This window comes from Etheostoma cragini, chromosome 7 (assembly GCF_013103735.1).
Source record: "Etheostoma cragini isolate CJK2018 chromosome 7, CSU_Ecrag_1.0, whole genome shotgun sequence".
NCBI classification, from domain to species: Eukaryota; Metazoa; Chordata; class Actinopteri; order Perciformes; family Percidae; genus Etheostoma; species Etheostoma cragini.
Window position 1 is genome coordinate 19435585 of NC_048413.1, and position 23167 is coordinate 19458751.

The window sequence follows — 23167 nt, forward strand, 5'->3', positions numbered from 1 at the left end:
CACACACACACACACACACACACACACACACACACACACACACACACACACACACACACACACACGCACACACACTGAGAACATCTTATCTGTGAAATGAGAAAAGGTTAAAGTTATAAAGGTTCACCACCACAGTTGCATTCTGCACAGCCGCTGACCTTATGACTCTCAACATCTCTTCTCACAGGTCTGTTCACTGATGCTGGATCAGCGGGAGTGGAATGGATAATGGCCATGGCACACTGTAATGTGAGTCCATTTCAGTGTTATGCTTTTTGTTTATTTGTATTTAGGCCATGTGACAGGGAATCCGCCTGCATCCCAGTTTAAACTCAATTTTTAAGAAAAGGATGTTTGTTTATCAAATGTCTGTGACCAAATTAGTAATACATCCAGGAGGTTTGGGGTGAATGGGGTTGTTTTCCCAACATGATTTCACAGATATCTCCACAATCCAAAACAAATTGGAATCTTTCCAAAAGGATTGTAATTACTTAGTGATCGTGCAATGAGAGGCAAAGTGACATGATCCTCGTGTTTTTATCTTCGGGCTGAATATTCTTCCATGTTGATGCCACCGTTCGTGCAGTGTTACCAGTTCATGGAGACCGTTTTGTCTCAAAATAAAAAATAAATGACTGCTACTTTTAATGAAGTGCATTTGATTTTTCTTTTTTACTCTTTTTTTTTCCTTCTTTTCTTTTTTTTACATCATGTCACAGTACTTCAATCAAGTTCAAACTAAATCCGCTCAATCTGATATCACATCTATTGTCTTAAGTTTTGGTTTTCAGGAGTTAAACAGATTTCCACATTGTGCTTTTCACAAAGATGAAAATCTGAAAACACCAGACTCAGTTTGTAAAAGTTGTTCAAGGAAAACTGATATTAATCCTGCTAGTTAGAGGAACAACAAGTCTGTCCCACTCCTCACATGATCACTATAATGCACTACAGGGTTGTTTGCTAACCAAAACAGGGGAAAGAAGAAATATTTTGAGTAATGCTAATGTTGAATGGTGCAAGTGAATGAAAGTTTTTATACACAAGTTATTAATGTTTTATGTATCTTCATTTAGACATAAGGAGGCAAAATGAAGTCTTCTCTCTTTTGCCGACATGTTTTGAGATATGACATAAACCTGACGCCACATTTCTTTGTCCTCCAGCTGCGATCACCATCCTCCTCTCCCCGTGATGATGTCAACCTGGGAGCTTCAGCAAACCCAAAGTCAGTATTCTCTGCTCTCACTGACCAGCATGTAGCTCTCTTTATATTCATCAATACAGCTTTATATAACATATGTATTATAACATAAATTATATAGAGCAAAAATGAACTGGTACTGCATTTGTTAAAAGTGTATATTCAGTGGTCTGGACCAGGTATTTTCACAAAATGTGAAAATCTCAATCTTCAACAATATATAAATTATATCCTGTATTTTTATGTATAAAAACACAGATTCCAGAGAAGAAAGGCCACATTTGAGCAAAGGGTCAATTTAAAGAAAGCATTGATTTATTTTATTTTTTTTGCTGGTTGCTTTTCTACCATTTGTAAACTATTACAAATAAAGTGCTTTAGAAGTTATTTTGTCATTTTGTCCACCATTTAATAGATAACTCTCTGTCTTGTTTTAGTGCCAGGCCAACTGACTTTGACTTCTTGACTGTCATTGGCAAGGGGACATTTGGAAAGGTAACACTGAAACAATTACTTATTTATCTACATATCTCTTTATTGTTGAATATATTAGCAGTTTTCTCATTGCAACTCATTCAGGTCACATACTCACCAGAAGTGAAAGTGGTTTAAACTAGTTTCTGGGACCAAGTGATGAGATCCAATAATAGACCTGGATCAGAGAGAAAGAGAGAGAAAGAGAGAGAGAGAGAGAGAGAGATCTGTCTGACATTGCAGACAGGGTCTACAGGGAGTCTACCTGCTGACTACTCTCTGATCAAAATGTGCTGCCAATTTCCTGAATCCCAAACTTTACAGTCTAGTAAGGCTTGTTAAGGTTACCTGAACGTTATTAATGGAACAGCAAAACCCTAAGAAATAAGATAGCACCAGAGACCTTTTATATAAAGAATAAAATAAACTTTTAATGGCTTTGTCAGCAGGTTTGTATATCACCATAAAAATCCCTTTAATAATGTTTGTTTGGCCGCAGGGTGATGTCAGACCTTGTATCAACATCCTCCGTTTTCGCAGTTTTCTCAGTTTTCTCAGTGTCATCTGTTTCCACAGATCACATATCTGTGTTGTGTTCCCAGACGGTTTTGATGTAGTGTCGTGACAGCGCTGTGTCGAGATGGTGGCACAGTCTGTTTACGAAACAAACCACTGACAATCCAACCTTCATGCAGGTCCTGCTTGCCAAGCTCAAAGCCGACAACAAATTCTACGCCGTCAAAGTGCTGCAGAAGAAAGTCATCCTGAAGAAGAAAGAGGTGGGCTCTGCTATCTCAGTATTAAAGCAGCTTGTCCAGCTGATCCTTTCTGGCTTCATCATTTCTTTCCACAAAGTCCTTTATGAACCCAGCCTCCACACTAATCCAAACCAAACCTCCCTGAAGCTGAACGCTTGAAACCTCCATCTTAAAAATCATAAAGGAGGGTTTTCATTGTCAGACGTGCTCTGTTTTTTATTTAAATTGTGTGTGTGTGTATGTGGGTGTGTGTGTGCGTGCGTGTGTGTGTGCGGGCGTGAGTATCTGTGAGTGTTATTAGTAAACAGTGTTTTCACCCAGCAACATGATCTGAATCTTATCTAATCTACAGCTTGTTCTGAACAAAGGGCAGATTTGAACAACTCCCAGGAAACAAACTGAGCCACTTCTGTGTTTGTCTGATCAAACGCACTTGTCCTAATTTGTTTTGTTTGCTACTACAGAAGTGTAGTTTTCATTTAACGAAAAAAAAATAGGTCTTTTTTTTCTCTATTAGTCTTTCTGTGACTTTCTTAAACTTAAATTTAAACGTCTGATGTAGAAAATGGATGAATGTGGTAACCTTTCCCTCATTATCAAAGATTCCGTTTTACCCTCAGACAAGAAGAGAATCTGTTTAGCATTTAGACTATTTTTATTAATAATTATTACACAATTAAACTCTAACTTGCAGCCAGGCGAATAGTCTCTCTTCAGCACTTGTAAGACTTTTGTCACACAGGTTACCTGTAATTCAAGAAGTATGTGAAAATAAAGAACAATGAAATTGTTTAATGCATTGTGCAAAAAGCTTTTATGTAGTGTGGAACCTCAACTTTTTAGTTTGGAACAACATGACTTGCCAAATGGGATAATAATATTATTATTTTAATGTATATTTGAAGATGTTAAATGGCAATCTTTTTTGAAACAAATTAAAGTGTGTTCATTTGAACTGAAAGTTATATTAAATAATAATTAACAATTTATTAACAAGACATAAAAACATTTTGAAAAAGCATAAAAATAGAGATAGAAATAAAAGCAACAGATGCTCAAAAACACAGATAAAATTAATTTCGTTAGTTGATCTTTGCCCAACAAACATTAACAAAATGTGTTTTCTGTATAATTTGTGTATTTGTGGGATTTTGATTTAATGTTGCCATCACTGTCTCACTCTGATGTCTTCCCTCTTCAGCAAAAGAACATTATGGCAGAGAGAAATGTGCTACTGAAGAGTCTCAAACATCCCTTTCTGGTTCGGCTCCACTACTCCTTCCAGACCCCGGAGAAGCTCTACTTTGTCCTCGACTATGTGAATGGCGGAGAGGTACAGTGTGTGTCTTAAACTAAAAACATACTGTACATACAGTACACATACATGGAATACTTTATTTTCATTGGATAGAATCAGAAATGGACTTTGGTGTCAATATTTGAGTAAATATTGTTTTGAAAATAAAACACAATGTGAAGTGATGTTTTAGCACTAGTCACCATTTACATTTTCAGATTGTAGATGTTTCCTATAATGAAGGTCAACAGCTCGTAGACTTTTATAACGTGTGTGTGTGTGTGTGTGTGTGTGTCAGGGGCAATTCTAGGATCCGACCTTTAGGGGGGGCCCCTAATGAGAATGTGACACGGATACAGGGCCTTGCAAAAGTGTTACCCCCCCATGCTAAATCAGTAATTTCATTAGCCAATCATCTCTGAGCTAGCTACTGAATAACAACGTCTGCTAACGTTTTTTGACACTATGATGGAACTAAACCGGACACTTTATAAGCCCCGGTAATAACGACCAATTTGACACAATGGTCTAAAATTTAGCATATTTTGTGGCCTACGTTTCAATTTGGGTTCTAATCTGCGCCATGAAATTACCAACTTCTTCTCTGGGGACTACAATAACGATAAACTTCAGAACTGCACTCCTGCTCTCTCTCTGACAGATTAGATAGAAGGAGACTCAGCCAAAGGCAGGAGTCTGGCACAACCACCTCCGATTCGTTTCTGTTAACCCTTTCCTTGACTGGGTTACAGGTGCATAGCATTGGGGTCAGCGACAAAGGATATCAAACCTGTTTCAAGCCCTTTGGACCTGCAACTGTCAATCTTCTTTTCTACCTCTAAGTGCATTTGCAACTACTGCTTTGATATGCTAAAATACTACACATAACATCTTCAGTCTTTACAAATTAATTCCTGTGCAAACAGTTTTAAAACAATGAATAGTATTTGATTGTATTTATCCCGCCAGTTGTATACTTTTTTAAGGCTATTATTAAAAAAAAATCCAGACTTTGAATTAAACTGGAATCCGACCTGGTTTTACATAAAATCATCTAATTCCCTAATGAGTTATCCTTTATTACATATCACAATAAAATCAGACACAACTTGTTGGCGTGCAGTCAGCAGACTTGTTTTCAAATACACAAACTTTGCTGTGCGTCTGTGTGGAGGGCAATGTGTGTTGTCCTAGTGCCTTGTTGAAAGTATTTAATTTTGATTTATTTTAAATGTATTTTAATTTTTCCCACCATCCTCTCCATATTCTGTCTATCTATCCTCCCATTATTCTCTCTCTCTCTCTCTTTCTGTAGCTGTTCTTCCACCTGCAGAGAGAGAGGTGTTTCTCCGAGCCCAGAGCGAGGTTCTACTCAGCCGAGGTAGCGAGCGCCATCGGCTATCTTCACTCTCTCAACATCGTTTACAGGTCAGAACCGGCAGACATTTATTAAAATACTCTTCCGGGTTGATGTGATTCATTATATAATTACACCTTAACCGTAGTGGCTTTTACGGAAGTGGATTAGAGCCACTGATGAAAAATGAGTTCTGACTTTTTTCTCAGAATTCTGACTTCATTCTCAGGATTCTGAGAAAAAAGTCAGAATTCTGAGATTAAATTCAGAATTCTGAGAAAAAAAAAATCAGAATTCTGACTTTAATCTCAGAATTGAGAAATTAAATTAATCTCAGAATTCTGAGATTAAAGTCAGAACTCTGCCCTAATCCTCTTCTGTAGGCTTTAAAGGAACATGCCCTCGTTTATTGAAATAGGGTTAATCCCGGTCTTTCCTAGCAGCTAACGCATTTTTTGTCTCAATGCATGCATTGTTTTAGTCCGGTGCAACACCTACAGCACCGCCGGTAGTTAGCTTAGCGTAGTGAATGAAATCCTATGTTGTCGGTTAGCATGTTGTGAGTAAAAGTGAGCCGACAAAAAAACAAAAAAAAACAAATTACTTCTTGTGGCCTGCGTGTTCACAATAAGTACAAACAGCAATGCAGATTAAGACTAGACGTTTTCCTAGTCAGATATTGATTTAGCACTGTATTGGGTGGAAGCACAGCCGAAGCACTGTCCCAAGGATTCCGTTCACTACGCTAAACTAACTAGCCGTGGTGCTGCCGGTGTTGCACCAAACTAAAACAATACATGCACTGAGACAAAAAAAATGCATTGGCTCACTTTTCTACAGCTAGAGAAGACCGTGATAAACCCTATTTCAACAAACGATGGCGTGTTCCTTTAAGGTTATACTGTATCACACAAAACAGACAATTCACAAATGATCTTTTTTTACTTTCTATCATGATAATCTGTGTTCTTGTCTGTTGCAGAGATCTGAAGCCAGAGAATATTCTCTTAGACTCTCAGGTGAGTTCAATTCAACTTATTCCTTTCTGTAAACTTCAAGTTTTGTATTTCTAATTGTAAATATATCTATTTTACTGAAATGTAAATATAGTATATGGTTTGTTGTGTGCAGGGCCATGTGGTGCTGACAGATTTTGGGCTGTGCAAAGAAGGTATAGAGCCGGAGGGAACCACCTCGACTTTCTGTGGGACTCCAGAAGTGAGTAAAAAATGTACATACTGTATGAACGGGAAACGCACATTAGATGACTTATCAATCCTACTGTGTCATACGTGGTTACATTTTCGAGGTGTAGAGTGCTGAGAATTACATCAATATGTGTATAACATCACTTGTAGAAAGAGAATTAGCCCATACCCTCTTTTTTTAACTGTCTGCAGTACTTGGCTCCAGAGGTTCTTCGTAAGGAAGCCTATGACAGGACAGTGGACTGGTGGTGTCTGGGAGCAGTGATCTATGAGATGATCTACAGCCTGGTATGTGTTTTTCTGTGAGGCTGATTTGTATGTTTTTCCTTTTGGAAGCAACTTTGTGTTGACTACAATACAGTATATCTTGTGTGGAAGGAGGGTGGCGCTAAAGGAAACCTCATGGAGTGTCCAAAATAAAATGGGTTCAGCCTCTGGGGAACACGAACAAGTGCATTACATTTCATGGTAATGTGCGCATCACATTTTGGGATTTTTTCATGTACAAGTAGTGCTAGAGAAAAGGCTGACCATCTCTAAAATAGTAGGATTTATCCTCTTGGGACCTCAAATCTGCAGAAAGATTTCGTAGAAAATTGGCTTCGTTGTAGCCATGCAAGCAGGTCAGTCGGGCCACCACCTTTTGTTGAAACTGCGCTATTGAATGGATTGCCGTGAAATTGGGTTCACACATTCATGTCCCCCTCAGACAGAATTGTAATCACTTGGTGATCCACAAACGTTTCCTCTATCGCCATCATCAGGTCAAAATAGTTATTTATACAACATGTATCAGATTCCCATCAGCTGTACTTGTGTTTGGTAATGAGCCAATGTTATCATGCTTACACTAAATTAGGATGCCGAACATTGTAAATATGACTGTATCTGCTAAATATCAACATGTTAGCATACTGATGTTGACATTCAGCTCAAAGTACCATAACTATGGACAGTCTTCCAGAGCTGCTAGCTTGTCTGAAGACTCTTGTTTACACATATAAAATATAACTATTTTACATGTCCGAATTTGTATAGGCATTTGTAAAACAACTTCCCTTCTTCTACTGCCTTACACTCAGGTTGTAAAGACACACACATCTGAAATGCAACCTGTTAGAGTTATAAGTTGTAGTTAACACTAGGGAGCCATGGTCTCAAAGAATACAAATGGTTTCATTTTATACTCATGATGTTAGTACCCATCCCTTCGCTTCAGCCTCCTTTCTACAGCCGTGACATCGGTGAAATGTATGATGGGATCCTTCACAAGCCCCTGCCACTGCCCCCAGGAAAGTCTGATGCTGTCTGCTCTCTGCTGGTGGGTCTTCTGCAGAAGGACCAGCACAGACGCCTCGGGGCCATCGCCGACTTTGTGAGTGTCTTTTACCCGTTGCTACACGTTAAAACAGATAGTTTGCCAGACAAGATATAAGCCTAGTCTTAGACAAAGGATCAAAGGACTGCTGCATTAAATGTTGCTTTATTCAAGGACTAGGCTCATTATATGTTTAGGAAACTAGCCTGGAACAGTATAAGACATTTTTAAAGGGGTTTGGACCTTTTTTGGAGAACAGATCTGCACCCTGTCCCTCTGAGAAAATGTACATAAAAATGTGCATAATAATTGCACAAATCTCCATTGGAATGCCCGTTTGTTCTAATAAATGTGTCTTAATTTTTAATAATGGAGAAAAAAAAAAGATTTAATGGAACAATGCCGGTTTTACATGTTTAACTTTTCTTTCTTTAATCAACAGTTAGAAATAAAGAACCACATTTTTTTCTCTCCAATCAACTGGGATGACCTTGACCATAAGAGAATAACTCCTCCTTACAACCCGAATGTGGTGAGTTGTTTCCGGCTGTGAACTGTGACTCCTTGTGTCTTTACATATTAAGTCTGTCCCTGTGTGTGCCTGACTAGAAAAACAATAATTTACCTACCCTTCAGGTTTTTTCACCTTCAACACATTTTCCAGTGACATCAGCCAACAACAGCCTCTTGCATTTTCTAAATCTCAGTCCCTTTACATATGTTCTTAAATGCCTTTATCCTCTCTTTCAGAGAAACAGGTGACAAAGGTTCACCAGTTCAACCTGTTTTTAAGGCTTTATATTATTTAATAACATTTTAATCCAAGCTAATTTCTTTGACTTTTGGACTCTCGTTTTTTTTTTTTTTTTTTTTTTTTTATAAATCATCTCAAATCGTCCCTCACCTCTTATAATGTTTGTCATAAAAGCCCAATAGAGGCATGGTAACCGTTTAAACATCTTCTGCAGTGCTATGCCTTTAATCATCTCTCAATAGCATTGTTTTATATTTTGTAGCTGGAAATCTTTTCTTTGTCGTTCAGCCATAGTGGTTACTAATCATCACTGCATAAGTAAACAAGAAAATGTATTTTCTTTGTTATTTCTTTTAGAAAACCAAAGAAACATCCCTTTAATGAGAATTCTTCTTGGGGGGCGACCTTGCTTTGTGTTTGGAGAGCAACTGGCTCTGTTATTCATAGTACCATGGCAACGGAAAAGATTTGCTCCTGATTGGCTGACAAGTTTCTATTAATAGAAAATTAAAAACCTGTCAGCGGATCCTTCACCTCCACCTCATCCATTATTTTGTATACTGTAGAAGGACAACTTGTCACACATTATCACTTATATAGACTGTTTCATCTTTCAGAGAGGCCCAGCTGACACTCAGCATATTGATCCAGAGTTCACCAGAGAAGTGGTTCCTAACTCGGTGAGTCGGACCCCGGAGCTCAACACCAGCAGCAACAACGCCTTCAATGGGTTCTCCTTTGTCGCCACCGAGGATAGCTTTCTGTGAGGCAGGAGTTAACTGTTCAAATGTTTAAACAGGGTGATTGATTTTATGGAGTGATGACACCTTTTTGAGTCACATGAAAATGAGTACTCTTCATGTAACATTGCAGGAATTCCATGTGGTACCTCCTGTTCGTCTACTGTAGGGATTCTCTCTTGAGGGTTTAGCAGAAAAGGAGACCTCCTGCAATGGAGACATTTAATGTTAAAATATGAAACTTTTTTTTGTTTTGAAGTCCCAGGACTATTCTTAGAGAGATAGCGAAGTTCAACATAAACGTGTTACCAAATATTTAGGGCTCGCAAGAAGTAGGAGCATCTTTAAGATGCAGTGCAAATGATTTTTATCCCATTAATTTGCAATGGAATGAATAGTGTGTTTAACAATTATTTTATATACAGACATGATCATATTGCGTTGGTACAGTCAGACTAAAGGCTTTATTTTCCTAAAATAGGGTGCTGATGCAAATGCAAGCAATATCTCCATGCACAAACAAAAATAGGCATGACTGGGAAATATCTTTTGCAATTTTGGTGACCAAAGGCATTGGTGCAAACCAGGTGTAACTAGACAGCTGATGCGTAATGGTGCAGCTGCTGAAATATCAATGCGGCTCAAGTGGTTCAAGTTGTGCAAAACAATTAAAACAGGCTTATGAATAAAAAAGTTACACTGTGCTCCTCTGCATGTCTAAACAGCCTCATTTATGGATGTTCATCCCAATAAAGTATTTAATCAGGAAAATATAAAATAATTAAAAGGAAAATAGGATTAATGAATGAAGTCAACCCTGTGTAAACATGCAGCCCCTCTCCCAAATCAGAGACTGTAGATGAAACACATGTGTCATTCCTGCTGCTGTGTGCTGATTACAAGTGTTTAATCAACTACACGGCTCCCATTCTACTTTAGGAGACTCTGGGAACCACAAGCACTGCTGCATTCTGGGAGCTCAGGGCTCTAGAGGGGCAATAGGGTAATATGAGCTCTTTGGGTTATAACAGTGCCTGACTATTAAGAGCTTTGTAGGTCAGGTGAAGGATTTTAAATTCCATTCTGGATTTTACAGGGAACCGGTGCAGTGAAGCTCATCCAGGAAAAATATGATTTCTTTTTCTAGTTCTTGTCAGTAGCTAATACACGCTGCACCATTCTGGATCAGCTTGAGAGTCTTAAGGGACTTGTTTAAGCAACCTGATATTAAGGAATTACAATACTCCAGACTAGTTTTTGCAATATTAAGCGAGGGAAAAAAGGCACTGCTTGAAGTTTGTTTAATGTAGGCATTAAAGAATATATCCTCCATGTAAGAGAGAGCAGAAGAGGGAGAGAGAGAGAAACCATCGCTAAATACTAAGCTAAAGTAGCTAACAGATCTAATAGTAGATAGATCAATAATTACATCTGGTGTGAAACAGAATCTCCTAGTCTTTACAATAATGGTCTTGTTTGTTTATGGCAACTATGTTAACATGGGAAAATTAATTTGCAGATGATGCACCGATGATAGAAAATGCTTCATGTAGCACCTTTTTTAAAATTTAACTACACCACTGTGTGCACAGCATGGCTGTTCATTCTGTGGACTGTAGTTTTATGTTTTGCAACTGGGAAACTGGGGAATTATAATATTTTAGCTTGTAGATAGCAGACAGTAAATGTCAATGTTATATTGAAAATACTGTATGTAACATCTGTAAATATACAGTAGTAGCTTTGCAGTATGTACTCTAGTAATGTGATTATATCAAAGTAAACCATAAAATGCCTCTCTGTCTTGAAAATGGACTTGGTGATTGATGGTGCTTGGCGTTTGCACTAATGAATGATACACTTGTACATCTGATATTTTATTTTTATTATCTCATTTATATGTATACTTAAAGTCTTGTTTGTAAATCTGATATTAAAGAAGCTCTTTTCGTTCAATTTCTGAAAATAGTATGCTCCTATTAACTTTAAAAAAACTAAATTGGCCAACCATACAGCTTCATTTTCTTCTACATGGTCTTAAGTCACTCAGACTAATGCTGCTCTGGCCCTCCTTGTTCCCCATTTGTAACCCTGCAGGTCGAGCTGTTGGTCCCTGACTGATTCTGTAAACAGAGGCTGATGGGTCGTGTATGTGTGTGTGTGTGTGCGCGCGCGTGCGTGCATACTGGGGTGTGTGTGCTTTGTGTATATATAGTGTTAATAATTCAAACATCCGTCAAAACATTTACATGTTCTTTTGGACAAGCCAGTAAACATGTTTGCATAACAGAAACATTGTTTTTGGTTATTAACTAATTAGTGACCAGTGTAGTTGATTTACATGTTATCAAAAATCCCTTCACCGATGGTCACGATGACCTGAGTGAATATCGCTGTCCGTCCTTCCTTCCTTTTGTTGTATGTTTAAATGGACCTTGAGTCTAACAATAAAAACTATTATCATCACCATTACAGATGAACTATGACGTTACATGGTGAATGTAGATGAGTGTATTAAGCAAATATTGCTTGACATAACTACTGAGATAAAGTGCATGCGGTATCATAAACAACAGTTCAGTTATGCAATTGGTGGAAAGTAACTAAGTAAGTACATTTACTCAAGTACTGTACTCAGGAACTGTTTAGATGTACTTGGACTTTATTTGAATACTACACTACACAATTTTTGTTTATTTTAGTATATATGTGTGTGTGTCTGTGTGTTTCGTAGAAACACAAACAGCTTCTAAAACAGTGTTTGTTATAGTCTGGTAATGAGTCCTTAATGTTTTATTTTCTTATAAAAAGTGAAAATCTGCCCATGTAGTATAAAAATGATATATTTTTTATTTCATGGATTTCACAATGTAACAGTCTTGTCATAAACCGTTTAAATCTGAGCATGCGCAACTCATGCCGGGCTCTGGTGGCGTGCAGATGTGAGTTGCGCATGCTCAGATTTAAACGGTTTACGACATAACTGTCATACTTCTTTTTGAAAACCAAGAAATAATAAACTTTTCTCATTACAAACAATAACACGAGATGGGAATCATTTCAAAACTAGTATTAAAATACAACATCATCTGAACCATTACTAATGATAAGAAAACAAACATGATTCATGATTATGATTTCATACCTTATTATGAGTAAAATAACTAAATAAAGTGGAATTAACTATCAATTTACCACTTGTTGATGGTTATTATAAAGTATTACTGCCTTTTAGCTTTTTACTGCTTTTTACCCTTCAGCTCTGCAAATCATGCTATCATCATCATCTGATTATTATGATTAATCAGGTAAGAACACATTTATGACAGTGCCAAGACATTAGACAAACTATCACATAGCTAAATATTTCTGTGTGATCAAAAGTTCAAAAAAATATTGTTATCCATAACACACCACAACTAAAGCCCTCAAACATGATTGATGTGAACCAAAAATGTTGTATAGGTATATAATGAAGGTAAGAGAAAAGACTAATTGTGATAAGAGATCCTGTCTGTTGTGATATATAAAGGGTTGTTTTATTGTTTCCTGTAGTTATTCTCCAGTATGTTGTATGTGTTTGTGTGATAATATCCAGATAATAATGTTAACTTTATAGAGCAACACAAAAAAGTGGTTTCCAAGAGAAAATAAACAAACGTTTTGAAAATATATCATAAACCAATGACATCAACAAAGAAGGTAATGATCGGAAAAGATACAATTAAACTTAATATAAAAAACTTAAAATAAAGCAAAAAATAAATAACAGTGAATAGTTTAAAGAGCAAATTTGATCATTTTTGTAAATCAATTTTGCATTAACTTCTTTTATTATGGTTGTTTTGTCTCTTTTTCGTTGTTGTATTGTGTCTGCTTTTATCACTTTTCTTTTGTTTTATCGCTGCACAAGATAGAGACTCCATTTCAATTTTACAGAATGAACAGGTCAATTATTAATTAAAAATAGAAAAACTGGTTCAAAAGTAGGAAGAAAATAGACAGGTGAAGAGTTATATTACTGTACAACTGCCCCACTTAGTGGTCAAAAGGAGAAACAGATGATGTGATTGATTCATTGACGGTATAAATGCTTTAAAAATATAAACAAAAGTCGAGGCTGTGTAATACAAAATTACACTAGTGTATTTAACGCTAACACAAATAGTTTCCCACATTTTCATTACCATTAGCTATGTAGGAAACGGAATTTTACAAGATTTGGATAAAGAACACCTTTAATGCGATAAGGTGCATATTATCTTATGTCAGAAACAAAACCCAATTAAAACATGTTATTTTCTCGGACGTGGAACGGCCATAGTGTGTTAGAAACACTGGTAACTGTGACGAACCAACAGTTGCTGAGAAACACGTTTGACTGCAGGGAATCAGGGATACAGGCAAAGTAGCAAGCTAGGTTGTAGAAGCCTGTAGCTAACATTCCAACTTATCTAGCAAGCTAGCTAGGTTCCCTCTTTGACCTCATAAACTACAACGCTAGCTAATACAAATAGCAGTGCCCTTTGACAGAATATTTGGGAAGACAAATCCGAAATGAAAAATTATGCTAGATTAGATGACATTTTTTTGTGATTCGTTGCCTAACTTTAGTTGAATATGCAAATTTAGTTGGCTAGATAGCTAAGTGACCCATCAGTTATTTTGTAAAAAGGTAAGTGTAACATGTGTTTAATGCTAAACTAGTGTTGCCCTTACACACGAGTCAATACAACGTTTACGAACACTAGCTAGGTAGTTAGCTATGTGTTTTAATTGACTTGTTGACGTTAAGAGAACCCCTGAATGTAGCTATAAGCTAACGTCTGCACATCAGCCGTTAGCGTCGGTTGAAACCGTCGCTCACATGGATCGTTTCCGGGGAGTGTGTGTCTAGCCGTGTAGCCATGTTGTTCTTGAACACATCCCCTAGTTTTCATTCCCGGGTAATTTTCTACCGATACCACTTCATGAGTATTCTTTCTGTTTTTTAATAATTGCAAGACATTTCATTCAGGGTATGCTATTCGAGCTTTCATTCATTTTCATAAGACTGATTTGTTGCTGTGTTAGCTAGCAGTTAAGCTCCAGTTTGCATCACAAGCAGAGATAGAAGAGACATGTCGCGCGGGTAAGTGTAGAAGACATTAACGTTTCTGGATGTTAACGTTGCCTATTAAAATAAAGTGCGTGTGTGTGTGCTATGCACATATTAAAAATGTCTCACAGCTGCTTTTACTTAATATAACCATCGTGACTCTGTTACTAGCTAGCTATGTATCAAGTGTTAGCACTGCTTTGTTGTGTCAATGAGAGGGTGAGTGAGACGACCGTTTAAAGACGTTGTTCTGTTGTATCATGGTAGAGAATTGGGGAAGTTGGACCCGGCTGTATTCCAGAAGCAGTTGCACAATCTGAAATTTAGGTAGGCATTTCTGTGTTTTCCCCACGTTCATGTCAGCTAGGTTAACGTTCTCCTTCCATCACAGTTAATAATTATTATAAACGCCTCATTTTTGCTGAAAAAAGTGTTGCATTATTGCGTGCATGCGCAGCTAGAGGCGCTCTACTTTCTAAACTAACAGTCAACTCTCAGTCAACGTTTCCTCAAGCGTGCTCATGAGCCTCCAGTTAGCTTACTTGGCCTGAAGTTACAGCCAGGTTGCAACGTAAGTTTATTAGTTTAACACAATTTTTGACTAATTAGTCGGTTGTCCAATGCATTGTTAAGATATAGCCATAGCTGAAAGTTTTATATTTATGTCGAGGTAACTGGTTTAGTTTGCAGCTGCTACCTAATGTTAGCCAGTCACTAACCTGAAGCTATTTCAACTTTTCTGTGGACAGTTAGCTCACTGCTGTGGTGCACAACACACAGGATAGGAAGGTGAAATACACATGTTCTGTGTACAAGGAAGTAGAATAGCTAGATCTTCAATGTCCACCAGGATTTGTCTTCGGCTCACCTAACACTAGAAACAACATACATCGTTACAAAGTAGCTAGTTTTATGTTATTTGTAACTTTTTTTATGTTAACAATGCAAGTTTGCATGTCTGTTTTCAAAACATTTGTGGCAACTAAGTTTCCCTGAGCTTCAACTAATATCTTTGAGCACATTGGGCAGGGGGTGTCAAACGGTTTAAGTCTGGTCCTAGACTGGGTAAACCCAGCCCGATCTGCCGGCCACTAGTCTGTTCCCGTCTTCCAACCTCATGTTTGTATGGAGGAAAGCAAAACATTGGAAACACCTCTCAGTATATTGCAGTGACAGTCCAATTCAACATATCTGCAAACTACAACCTCAATAATAAACGCTTCGTTAAATTTATACCTCTCTGGTAGTGACCATTAAAAATATTAACAGGATTATCCAGTTTTTCAAGGTAGAACCTATGGCAGAACTGTTGACAACTTTTATTGGGCAGCCTTAGCCAGCTTTGCCATACAACTTATTTCAACGTATCTACCACTGAGTCAGTTGTGGCATGCTAATAGTGTTTCAATCTTGGGCACTTTAAATATAGCTTATAAACACACTTAATAGAGTGATGTGTGTGTGCTGTTGTTTTAAGAAGATAGCTAAACCTTAGGTCCAGACATGTTTTTACTTCTGCAGCTGAAACTTGTGAAGCAACACCAAAGCAAAGTGAAACAAATTTTGTTTGCAAGTGTTTTAATGATTACAAATTACATTCAAACTCAACAGCACCATTATAAAGCCCATGTCAACCATGCCATATGTTCATATCAATGTCCATTGTATGCTAAAGTATCACTATCTAGTGTTTCTTTTCACTCTTAATAATCTCTTATGTTGAAAACCAGTAATACATATTTGCATAATTAGTAAATCTGTACGGTTGCAGCATGGAAGAAGATGGGGATAGCAATATGTGCATTGACACGGACTCGGACGCAGCAGAGAAGAAGGATGGTTCCAAGTGTAAAGTCAAATGGACTCAGGAAGAGGTGAGTGAAAAGAAGACTCTGACCATGATGTGTATGTTTTAGACATTCAGAATAGACATTCATGAATATATTATCTGGAGTCATTTTAAGTAGTTTATGACATTACTGTCAGTTACAAAAAAGTAATGCCCAACTGGGGAAGATGTGCTGATGCTTAACATTTTTCATCACACAGGTTTCTGTTTTTGTTAGCTTGTGTCAAAAGTAACAAACTGTTCAAGATAACATGTACCTGAAAGTTGACCTTAAAGTGTGCATTAAATTATACTTTATCTGAACAGATTTCTTTTCTTGTGTACAGGATGAAAATCTCAAAATCCTGATCAGCAACTTTGGGGATAAAAATTGGAAAACCATTGCCAGTTTTTTACCGGTAAGTAATCAGCAGAGGCAAAATCTATCGAGAGAGAGTATGGATCAGCAGTGTAATATTTTAAAGTTGAGTAAAATATAGGAAAGCCAAGTATCCAACTCCTTCATTTCAAAACAACCTGTCTGTGTCTTTGACAGGGGCGGACAGAATTTCACTGTATGCATCGCTGGAAAAAGCACCTGGATCCTGATTTAGTCAAGGGCTTCTGGTCCAGAGAGGAAGATGAAAAGGTCGAAACTTTACATGGAACATCTGACTTAAACACAGTTTGCAATTAACATTGTCCCATTTCACTTAACATATGTATTTGCTCCGGACAGATAGTGGAGCTGGTGGGCAAGTACGGCACCAGACACTGGTCTTTGATTGCCAGGCACCTGAAAGGACGTTTGGGAAAACAATGTCGTGAGCGCTGGCACAACCACCTCGACCCAGCGGTCAGAAAGAGCTCCTGGACCAATGAAGAAGACCTCATCATCTACAAAGCCCACGCTGTTCTGGGAAACCGATGGGCTGAGATTGCCAAGCTGCTTCCTGGAAGGTGGGCCGCTTAGTTGTGATTGAGTTGCTGAAATTTAGCAATATGGATTAAGAGCAGTCATATGCATTCTTTGGTTGTTATCTTAAAATAAGGGTGTGAACGTAAAATGTATCAACCTTTTGATGTACATTTTTGATTCCTCTCGCAGAACAGACAATTCTGTGAAAAATCACTGGAACTCCTCCATCAAACGTAAAGCAGAGTTGGGCTCATACAAAGATGATGCTGACAGCATTTCCCTGGATATTCAGCAGTTTGTGGAAGGAGAGGTACAGTACCTATTTAGTTTAGCACATACTGTAGGGACATACTGTACTGATTTGATTATGCTAGTTGATTAATCATTGTAAGGATATACAGTAGCAGGTTAAATGTTTGTTGGTTACAGTTTAAAAAATGCAAAGATATTGCTACTTGTCACGTATAAAATCAATACTAATATACTATCTGACCATTATGTGGGCCATTAATATGAAAGAAAGAAAATCCTAGAAACACTGTACTGTGCATTCACATTATATCTTTTGTTACAGGTGGACTTCAAGTGTGATGTTGTGTTAGACACTGAGCCAGTAACTCCTAAAGTGGTAAGCCTGCTATGATGATTTTCTTTTATGACTCAACTATGTTTGCCTCTAAACTTTTACCTAATGAGACACACTTTAACTTTGGCAAATTTTAGCTTAATTACTATTAAGTACCTCCAAACAAAGTCAATCCAATAATCACCACAATTTATTGTTTAAAGGTGGTTATGGATGCATTACTGTGATAGAATAATTCCTTCTTCGTTTTATTTTTATTTTTATTTTTCAGTGATATTACCACATGGCAACCTTGGTTTAACTCTGCTACTCTCTGCTGCAGGTCAGGCTAGAGAAGAAGCAGGACTGTCAGAAAATCAAGCAGAAGACGGCTGTTCTGCTTCCACAAGCTTTAGCATCCAGGAGTCCCTCCTTGCCCCCCAGTTCCAGTTCCAGTCCCAGCTCTAGCTCAGGCGCTGCAGTAGCAGCGGCGCCAATGGACCAGAAAAAGTTTGCCAATGCAGCACTGAGGATGATTGCTGAAGACATGCTGCCACTCAGGTGATTTGAAGCACTAGTAGCTGTTACAGTGTCCTTGTTGTGTTGTTGTCCAAAGTTGTCAAAATCACCAAGTTTGCTAATCCCCAAGTAAAAGAAATACTCTCACTATCCTCCTTGGATGTGTCATATGTGTCACCAGACTTTGAATTGCCTGCAGCAAATGGCAACTTTCCTATTCTGTACGAATACCAAATGGACATCGCACCACTAGTCTAGGTCCCACACTAATGTACCTTCACTTTGTTCCCAACAGTTTTGTTGAAGGTGCAGGCTTCAGGTCATTCATGAGTACCATCCGCCCTGAATGCCACAAGCTATCCCAGCGTGCCGTGGGCCTACAGCTCTACGATGAAGTGGAGAGAACCATCAAGCCTCAGCTCATCCGGGACCTTAAAGCCTGCCTTGCCAAAACCAAAGAGGATGAGAATGCCATTCACGTCACCTTTGACCTCTGGGCAGGGGATCAATCCCACCCAGTGGAGGAACCCATTGTCATCGTGCAGCTTCACTTTGTCAGTGATTCCTGGCAGATCCGCCGTCCCATTGTGGCGTTCCGCCACCTTAGCCACAAAAACCTCAGCACCAATGTTGCCAGGGAGCTTGAAGGTGTGCTGCTAAGCTATGGCATCTTTCCTCGCAGCATCGGCTACGTCCTCACCAACCAGGCCAAAGAAGCTCTTGCTGGGAACAATTTGTTCTGCAACTACAAGATTATGTGCTCATCCAATAGGGGAGAACCAGATGGAGATGAGGTGGTGGCATTTCTGTCAGACCAGATGTCTGAAATGGAGTCCCCCTTTTCAGAGCTACAGATTGGGACCAGGACCACCTGTGTGGCCCACACATTGCAACTTGTGATTAAGGAGGCACTGAAGAACTCAAGAGTTGTGGAAAACCTGCTCTCGCAGGTCCATAACGTGGTGGCTTTTTTTAGGAGCAGTGCCTACTGGAGCGAGGTAAGCAAAAATACAGATTTTTTTACTGAGAAATTAAAACTGATTTGGAAGTTTATTTTACTTTGTATTGTATTCTTTTTGCAAAGTTATATAATCCAAATAAGCTGTTTTATAATATGTTACGCCCAAAGATGAGACACAGCTGAGGTACAGCTAATTAACATCATAGTTATAGACTTACAAATTGTTCAATTGAGGTTTGATCATACAATTTTTGTTCCTATCATTTTATGTTTAGGTCTTGTTGAAGGAGTACAACGTGTCTCTGTGCCCTTCCTCCAGTAACTGTCGCTGGAACTCCATGATGCTTTCTTTGCGGCGTATGGTGCAGGAGTCCGCCTGGAGCGCCATCATGACTCTCCTAGCCCAGGCCCGCATCGAGGCTAACAACACAGCCAGTGCTCCTCCTCTGGTCATGGCCAAGAGGGAGCAAGTGATTGACATCCTGGGTCTCCTTGAGCCCTTTGAGGAGGCTTTGCAGGTAAAAAGTTAATAAATAAAAAGTTCATTAAATGAATGTAGTGGATTATAATGTTTTTCAAAGATCCCATATAAGACATGAGAGTAAGTTTCTTTTAAACCCAAATATGTTCTGAGCCTTTTGGACACCAACCACTTCTATTTAAATTGGAATTTCCAAAATGTTTTTTTTTTTTCCAGACCAGATTTAGTGTGGCAAATAATTAAATAATCAAAAAAATATATAAACAGGACTGTCATCACTCTAAGTAATAGACATTGAAACTACCATCTTTTCATACTTTCGCCCTTTAGCTGACGTCAGCTGCACGTCCTTGAACTAAACTTATGGTTGGCTAATGTGGTAATAAATAAAGCATTGGCTGTTTGCAAACATTTATTCTGAGTGTGCAGCTTTCAATTACTGAAACAAAGCAAACAAAAATTATAAACCATTAATGTTGCAGCAATGTTGTAATTTGTCACTTGTATACTGAGCCTGGATGATAGGATAAGAGACTTGCATTTTTTGGTTAACCCCTCTAGAAATCAAACATTTATGGTAATACAGTATTACAATATTGTTAGAAGATATAATATTGTTAGAAGATTATGTGAGAACATTTCCTTTTTGACTCTTCTAACCAAGGTCCTGCAAGGAAATGGAGTGACCATCTCTTTCATCACACCTTCCCTCATTGGCCTTGATAAGACCTTGGAGAGCCTTGTCACCAACTACACCCACTTTAACAAGGCCCTGCGCACAGGCCTCCACACACATTTCCAGTCCCTGATTCACCAGAAGGACATGATACTAGCTGCCGTGCTTGACCCCAGGATCAAACTGCAGGTATTAAATTAGGACAGACGCATTGCTGTTATTTTATGCTTTGACATTTTGCAACCACAGAGAAGGTCAGCCCTAATTTAAAGCAACTACAATTTTCAGTTTTAAAACTAAATTTTAAATCGTGTTAAACACCGTACCAGAACTGAAAACGTAAAAGGTACGCTGCAAAATTGCATCAAATGGCATCTCATACCCATTTTTTTTTGTAGAGCTCTGTTTATATTGTTTCATCTGAGTACATAAAAGACAAAACTATGTATCATACCTATCTAATCTCAGAATCAGAACTCTCATCCTTGCTTAATTTGTTTTTTTTTAATTAATTTATTCCCAGCCATTTTCCGATGCCAAACTGGAGGACCAGACAGATTTCCTAACACCCCCGTCAAAGTATCAAGCTCGCACCATTGTTGAATCCACATTAGAAAGCATGGAGCCCTCAACATCTCCCTCTCTAAAGGGAGATAAAGAGCAGACAAGCAATGAGTTGAAGATGCAGGATGGCGAAGAAGAGAGCCAAGACAACACCCCGACGGAGACATCAGGTGGCAGCTCAGATGACAACAACTGCGACGGAGTCAACGGAAACGACCTCAAGCGCAAGTCCATCTTTAATTTCCTCCAGCCGCCTGCAAAGACCATTAAGACAGCAGAGCTTGATGTGTACCTGTCAGAACCACTGTGGGAAAGCAACTCCAGTGTGTTGTATTGGAAGTCCGCAAATCGGTTCCCAATGCTGCAAGGCATCGCCAAGAAGCTGCTGGCAGTACCGGCCACCTCAGGGGGCTTCGACCGGCTGTGTCCGATGGCAATGTGTATTGTAAGAGCCAAGAGGAACCGCTTGCCAGCTCACACTACAGAGAGACTGCTTCTATACAAAAACTCTTTAAGGAAAAAGACTGTTAAAAAGTCCAGTGGGGTCGCCAAACACTGATGGGTTTAGTGTCAATTGTGCCTGATCATTCTGTCCGCCACCCAAAGAACCTCCACGCATTATTCACCATACACCCTGTTATGCTTCCACACCCAATTGACAGCATCCCTTTCAATTACATTTCTTCAAACGTTGGATCCAACTAACTGAATTTATCATCATTTCAACCTTGCAGTAGTAGTCAAAAGCAGCAAAATCTATTATAAGTATATGGATAATTAGGGTAATATACTTAGAATATCTCTTTTGTTGAAATAAGATACAGCACAATGGCAACCAGCAGGCTACATCATAGTGCACAAACTGTCATTTCCCTGTGGATTGAGATTGAAAGGCAGGTTTTTGTTGCCTGTCACAAAGCTACCGAACAGCATTCTATAAAAATATAAAATAAGGACTTGTTATATTTGAGGATAGTTCAACATTGTAAGAATGCAATCTGGAGTTTAATTTAAGATGCCATTACAACATGCATTCTCTTAAGACCTGCTGCTAACTTCTCACAAAGGAGAAATGAAGCCTCTGTGATCAAATTCCCAATGTGTAAGATTAGTATTTTTTGGACTTGCTGAATACTATTGGTAGTACTAATAAAAACACTGGCAGAATGCATTGCACACCTACACTTTAATTTAAAAGATGTTACAATCAAAACAATAATACAAGTGCTACCAATCACAGCTTTACATCAGCCTGTGATGTTTGTAGCTGTACTCTTTGGCAGGTAAATCTCAGCGTGGGAGCATGGCTATTCAGTACCCATATTACGTGGCAAATATTTGCTAGCAAAGCTTTTTTGCCAGAAAATGCACTGTGCATTTTTGTAATGAATTTTTTCCCCTTGTCATTTGTTTTGTGTGCTGTACAGCAAGTGCAGATTAACTGTTGTGGGTCACTTGGCAGCAAATTAAATAAATAAGAGTATGCACCTTTATTTTCTTATTTTATTTTTTTCAGTTTTTACAATTGTAAATTTTTCATTTATTATTGTTCAGTAATACTTTCAATGTTACTCCTACAATGAATTTTTTTCTCTTGGATGATCAGCTGTTTTTGCTCTTGATGTCCTATGGGGTTGATGGGACAGGCCATTCTTCATCTTACATTGACCTAAATGGACTGGTAGACTTTTAAACAAAGTAAAGTTCACTCTCAATGAAAGCTAACTGATTTTCTTGTAATGATTGTTTATATTGTAATAAATCCCAGTGTGGCATTGAGTCCTTTGACCTTGTATGTCTCTTCATGGAAATATCCATAGAATATACTTGTATTGAAGAATAAAGCTACTTATTTTCTTTTAACAATTTCCTGTTCCTGTTTTTACTTACATCCATTTGTTTTCTAAGAGCACTATCAGGGTTAGACTATAAATAATACCATCGTCAGCTGGGTCACTCTAGGGCGTATAAGGTCATTTATCCTGAGCGCACCAAACTGAAAGGATTAGGAAAATGGATAAATTTACCAATATAAACACCTTTTGTTGCATAGCAGGAAACCCCTTTCCATATGTTAACTGCCAGACCTGACCTGTGGTGTTTTGACAGTCAGAGAAAAAGAAATGGGGACAGAGATATGCATAATTTTCTTCCAATCTTGAAAGAAGACGCTATCTGTACTCGTAGGCTCGCATTTGTTTGTGCGGTATAACTGGTGACGGATTCTCTGAGAAAGATGTAAATATCTCCAAATTCCAAGTCTGGTAGAGACTTGGCCAGCTTCAGAGCAATAGAAACATCAATGGGTGCCGTGTACGGATCACAAGTTCCAAGTATGTTAATCTTGTCATGATATCTAATTTTAACATTTGGGGACAAATGTTCCCCAAAGTGGATTGATTGGTTTATTGGAAATCTGCAAGGCCGCCATTCCTCTTGCTGG

The 23167-nt window shown here is 38.3% G+C and overlaps 2 protein-coding genes across 8 annotated transcripts in view; both read left to right on the plus strand.

Annotated features, from left to right (window-relative positions):
- Positions 1–11076, plus strand: part of sgk2a (serum/glucocorticoid regulated kinase 2a) — a 12198-nt gene extending 1122 nt beyond the window's left edge. The window contains exons 2-14 of one of the 2 annotated variants that reach the window (XM_034877326.1): positions 188–249; positions 1170–1231; positions 1645–1702; positions 2377–2460; positions 3641–3772; positions 5052–5164; positions 6076–6112; positions 6225–6311; positions 6494–6589; positions 7521–7676; positions 8062–8151; positions 8370–8407; positions 8991–11076. In XM_034877326.1, the coding sequence (XP_034733217.1) occupies positions 229–249; positions 1170–1231; positions 1645–1702; positions 2377–2460; positions 3641–3772; positions 5052–5164; positions 6076–6112; positions 6225–6311; positions 6494–6589; positions 7521–7676; positions 8062–8151; positions 8370–8381 (948 nt within the window). In that variant the 5' untranslated portion in view covers positions 188–228 and the 3' untranslated portion in view covers positions 8382–8407; positions 8991–11076. The remainder of the gene's footprint in view (positions 1–187; positions 250–1169; positions 1232–1644; positions 1703–2376; positions 2461–3640; positions 3773–5051; positions 5165–6075; positions 6113–6224; positions 6312–6493; positions 6590–7520; positions 7677–8061; positions 8152–8369; positions 8408–8990) is intronic. The other variant, XM_034877324.1, reaches the window with a different exon arrangement.
- Positions 11077–13546: 2470 nt separating this feature from the next.
- Positions 13547–22217, plus strand: mybl2a (v-myb avian myeloblastosis viral oncogene homolog-like 2a). Of its 6 annotated transcripts, none has more exons than XM_034877413.1 (13): positions 13946–14059; positions 14166–14244; positions 15983–16085; positions 16387–16458; positions 16596–16688; positions 16779–16999; positions 17148–17268; positions 17533–17586; positions 17867–18084; positions 18338–19040; positions 19279–19521; positions 20149–20349; positions 20684–22217. In XM_034877413.1, exons 2-13 carry the CDS (start codon positions 14234–14236, stop codon positions 21281–21283), a joined length of 2640 nt encoding a protein of 879 aa, XP_034733304.1. In that variant the 5' UTR covers positions 13946–14059; positions 14166–14233; the 3' UTR covers positions 21284–22217. The 6 variants fall into 6 exon arrangements, with proteins under 6 accessions (XP_034733307.1, XP_034733304.1, XP_034733303.1 ...); XM_034877410.1 differs by lacking the exon at positions 13946–14059 and adding an exon at positions 14479–14538 and having other exon boundaries at positions 14146–14244; XM_034877416.1 differs by lacking the exons at positions 13946–14059; positions 14166–14244 and adding an exon at positions 13547–13788.
- The last annotated feature ends 950 nt before the right edge of the window (positions 22218–23167 follow it).

What these genes read in the sequence shown, in the direction of transcription:
- mybl2a (XM_034877410.1), top strand. An exon ending in TCAAATGGACTCAGGAAGAG is followed by an intron (nt 16,086 to 16,386) that starts GTGAGTGAAAAG and finishes TCTTGTGTACAG; the next exon opens with GATGAAAATCTCAAAATCCT. An exon ending in CCAGAGAGGAAGATGAAAAG is followed by an intron (nt 16,689 to 16,778) that starts GTCGAAACTTTA and finishes TGCTCCGGACAG; the next exon opens with ATAGTGGAGCTGGTGGGCAA.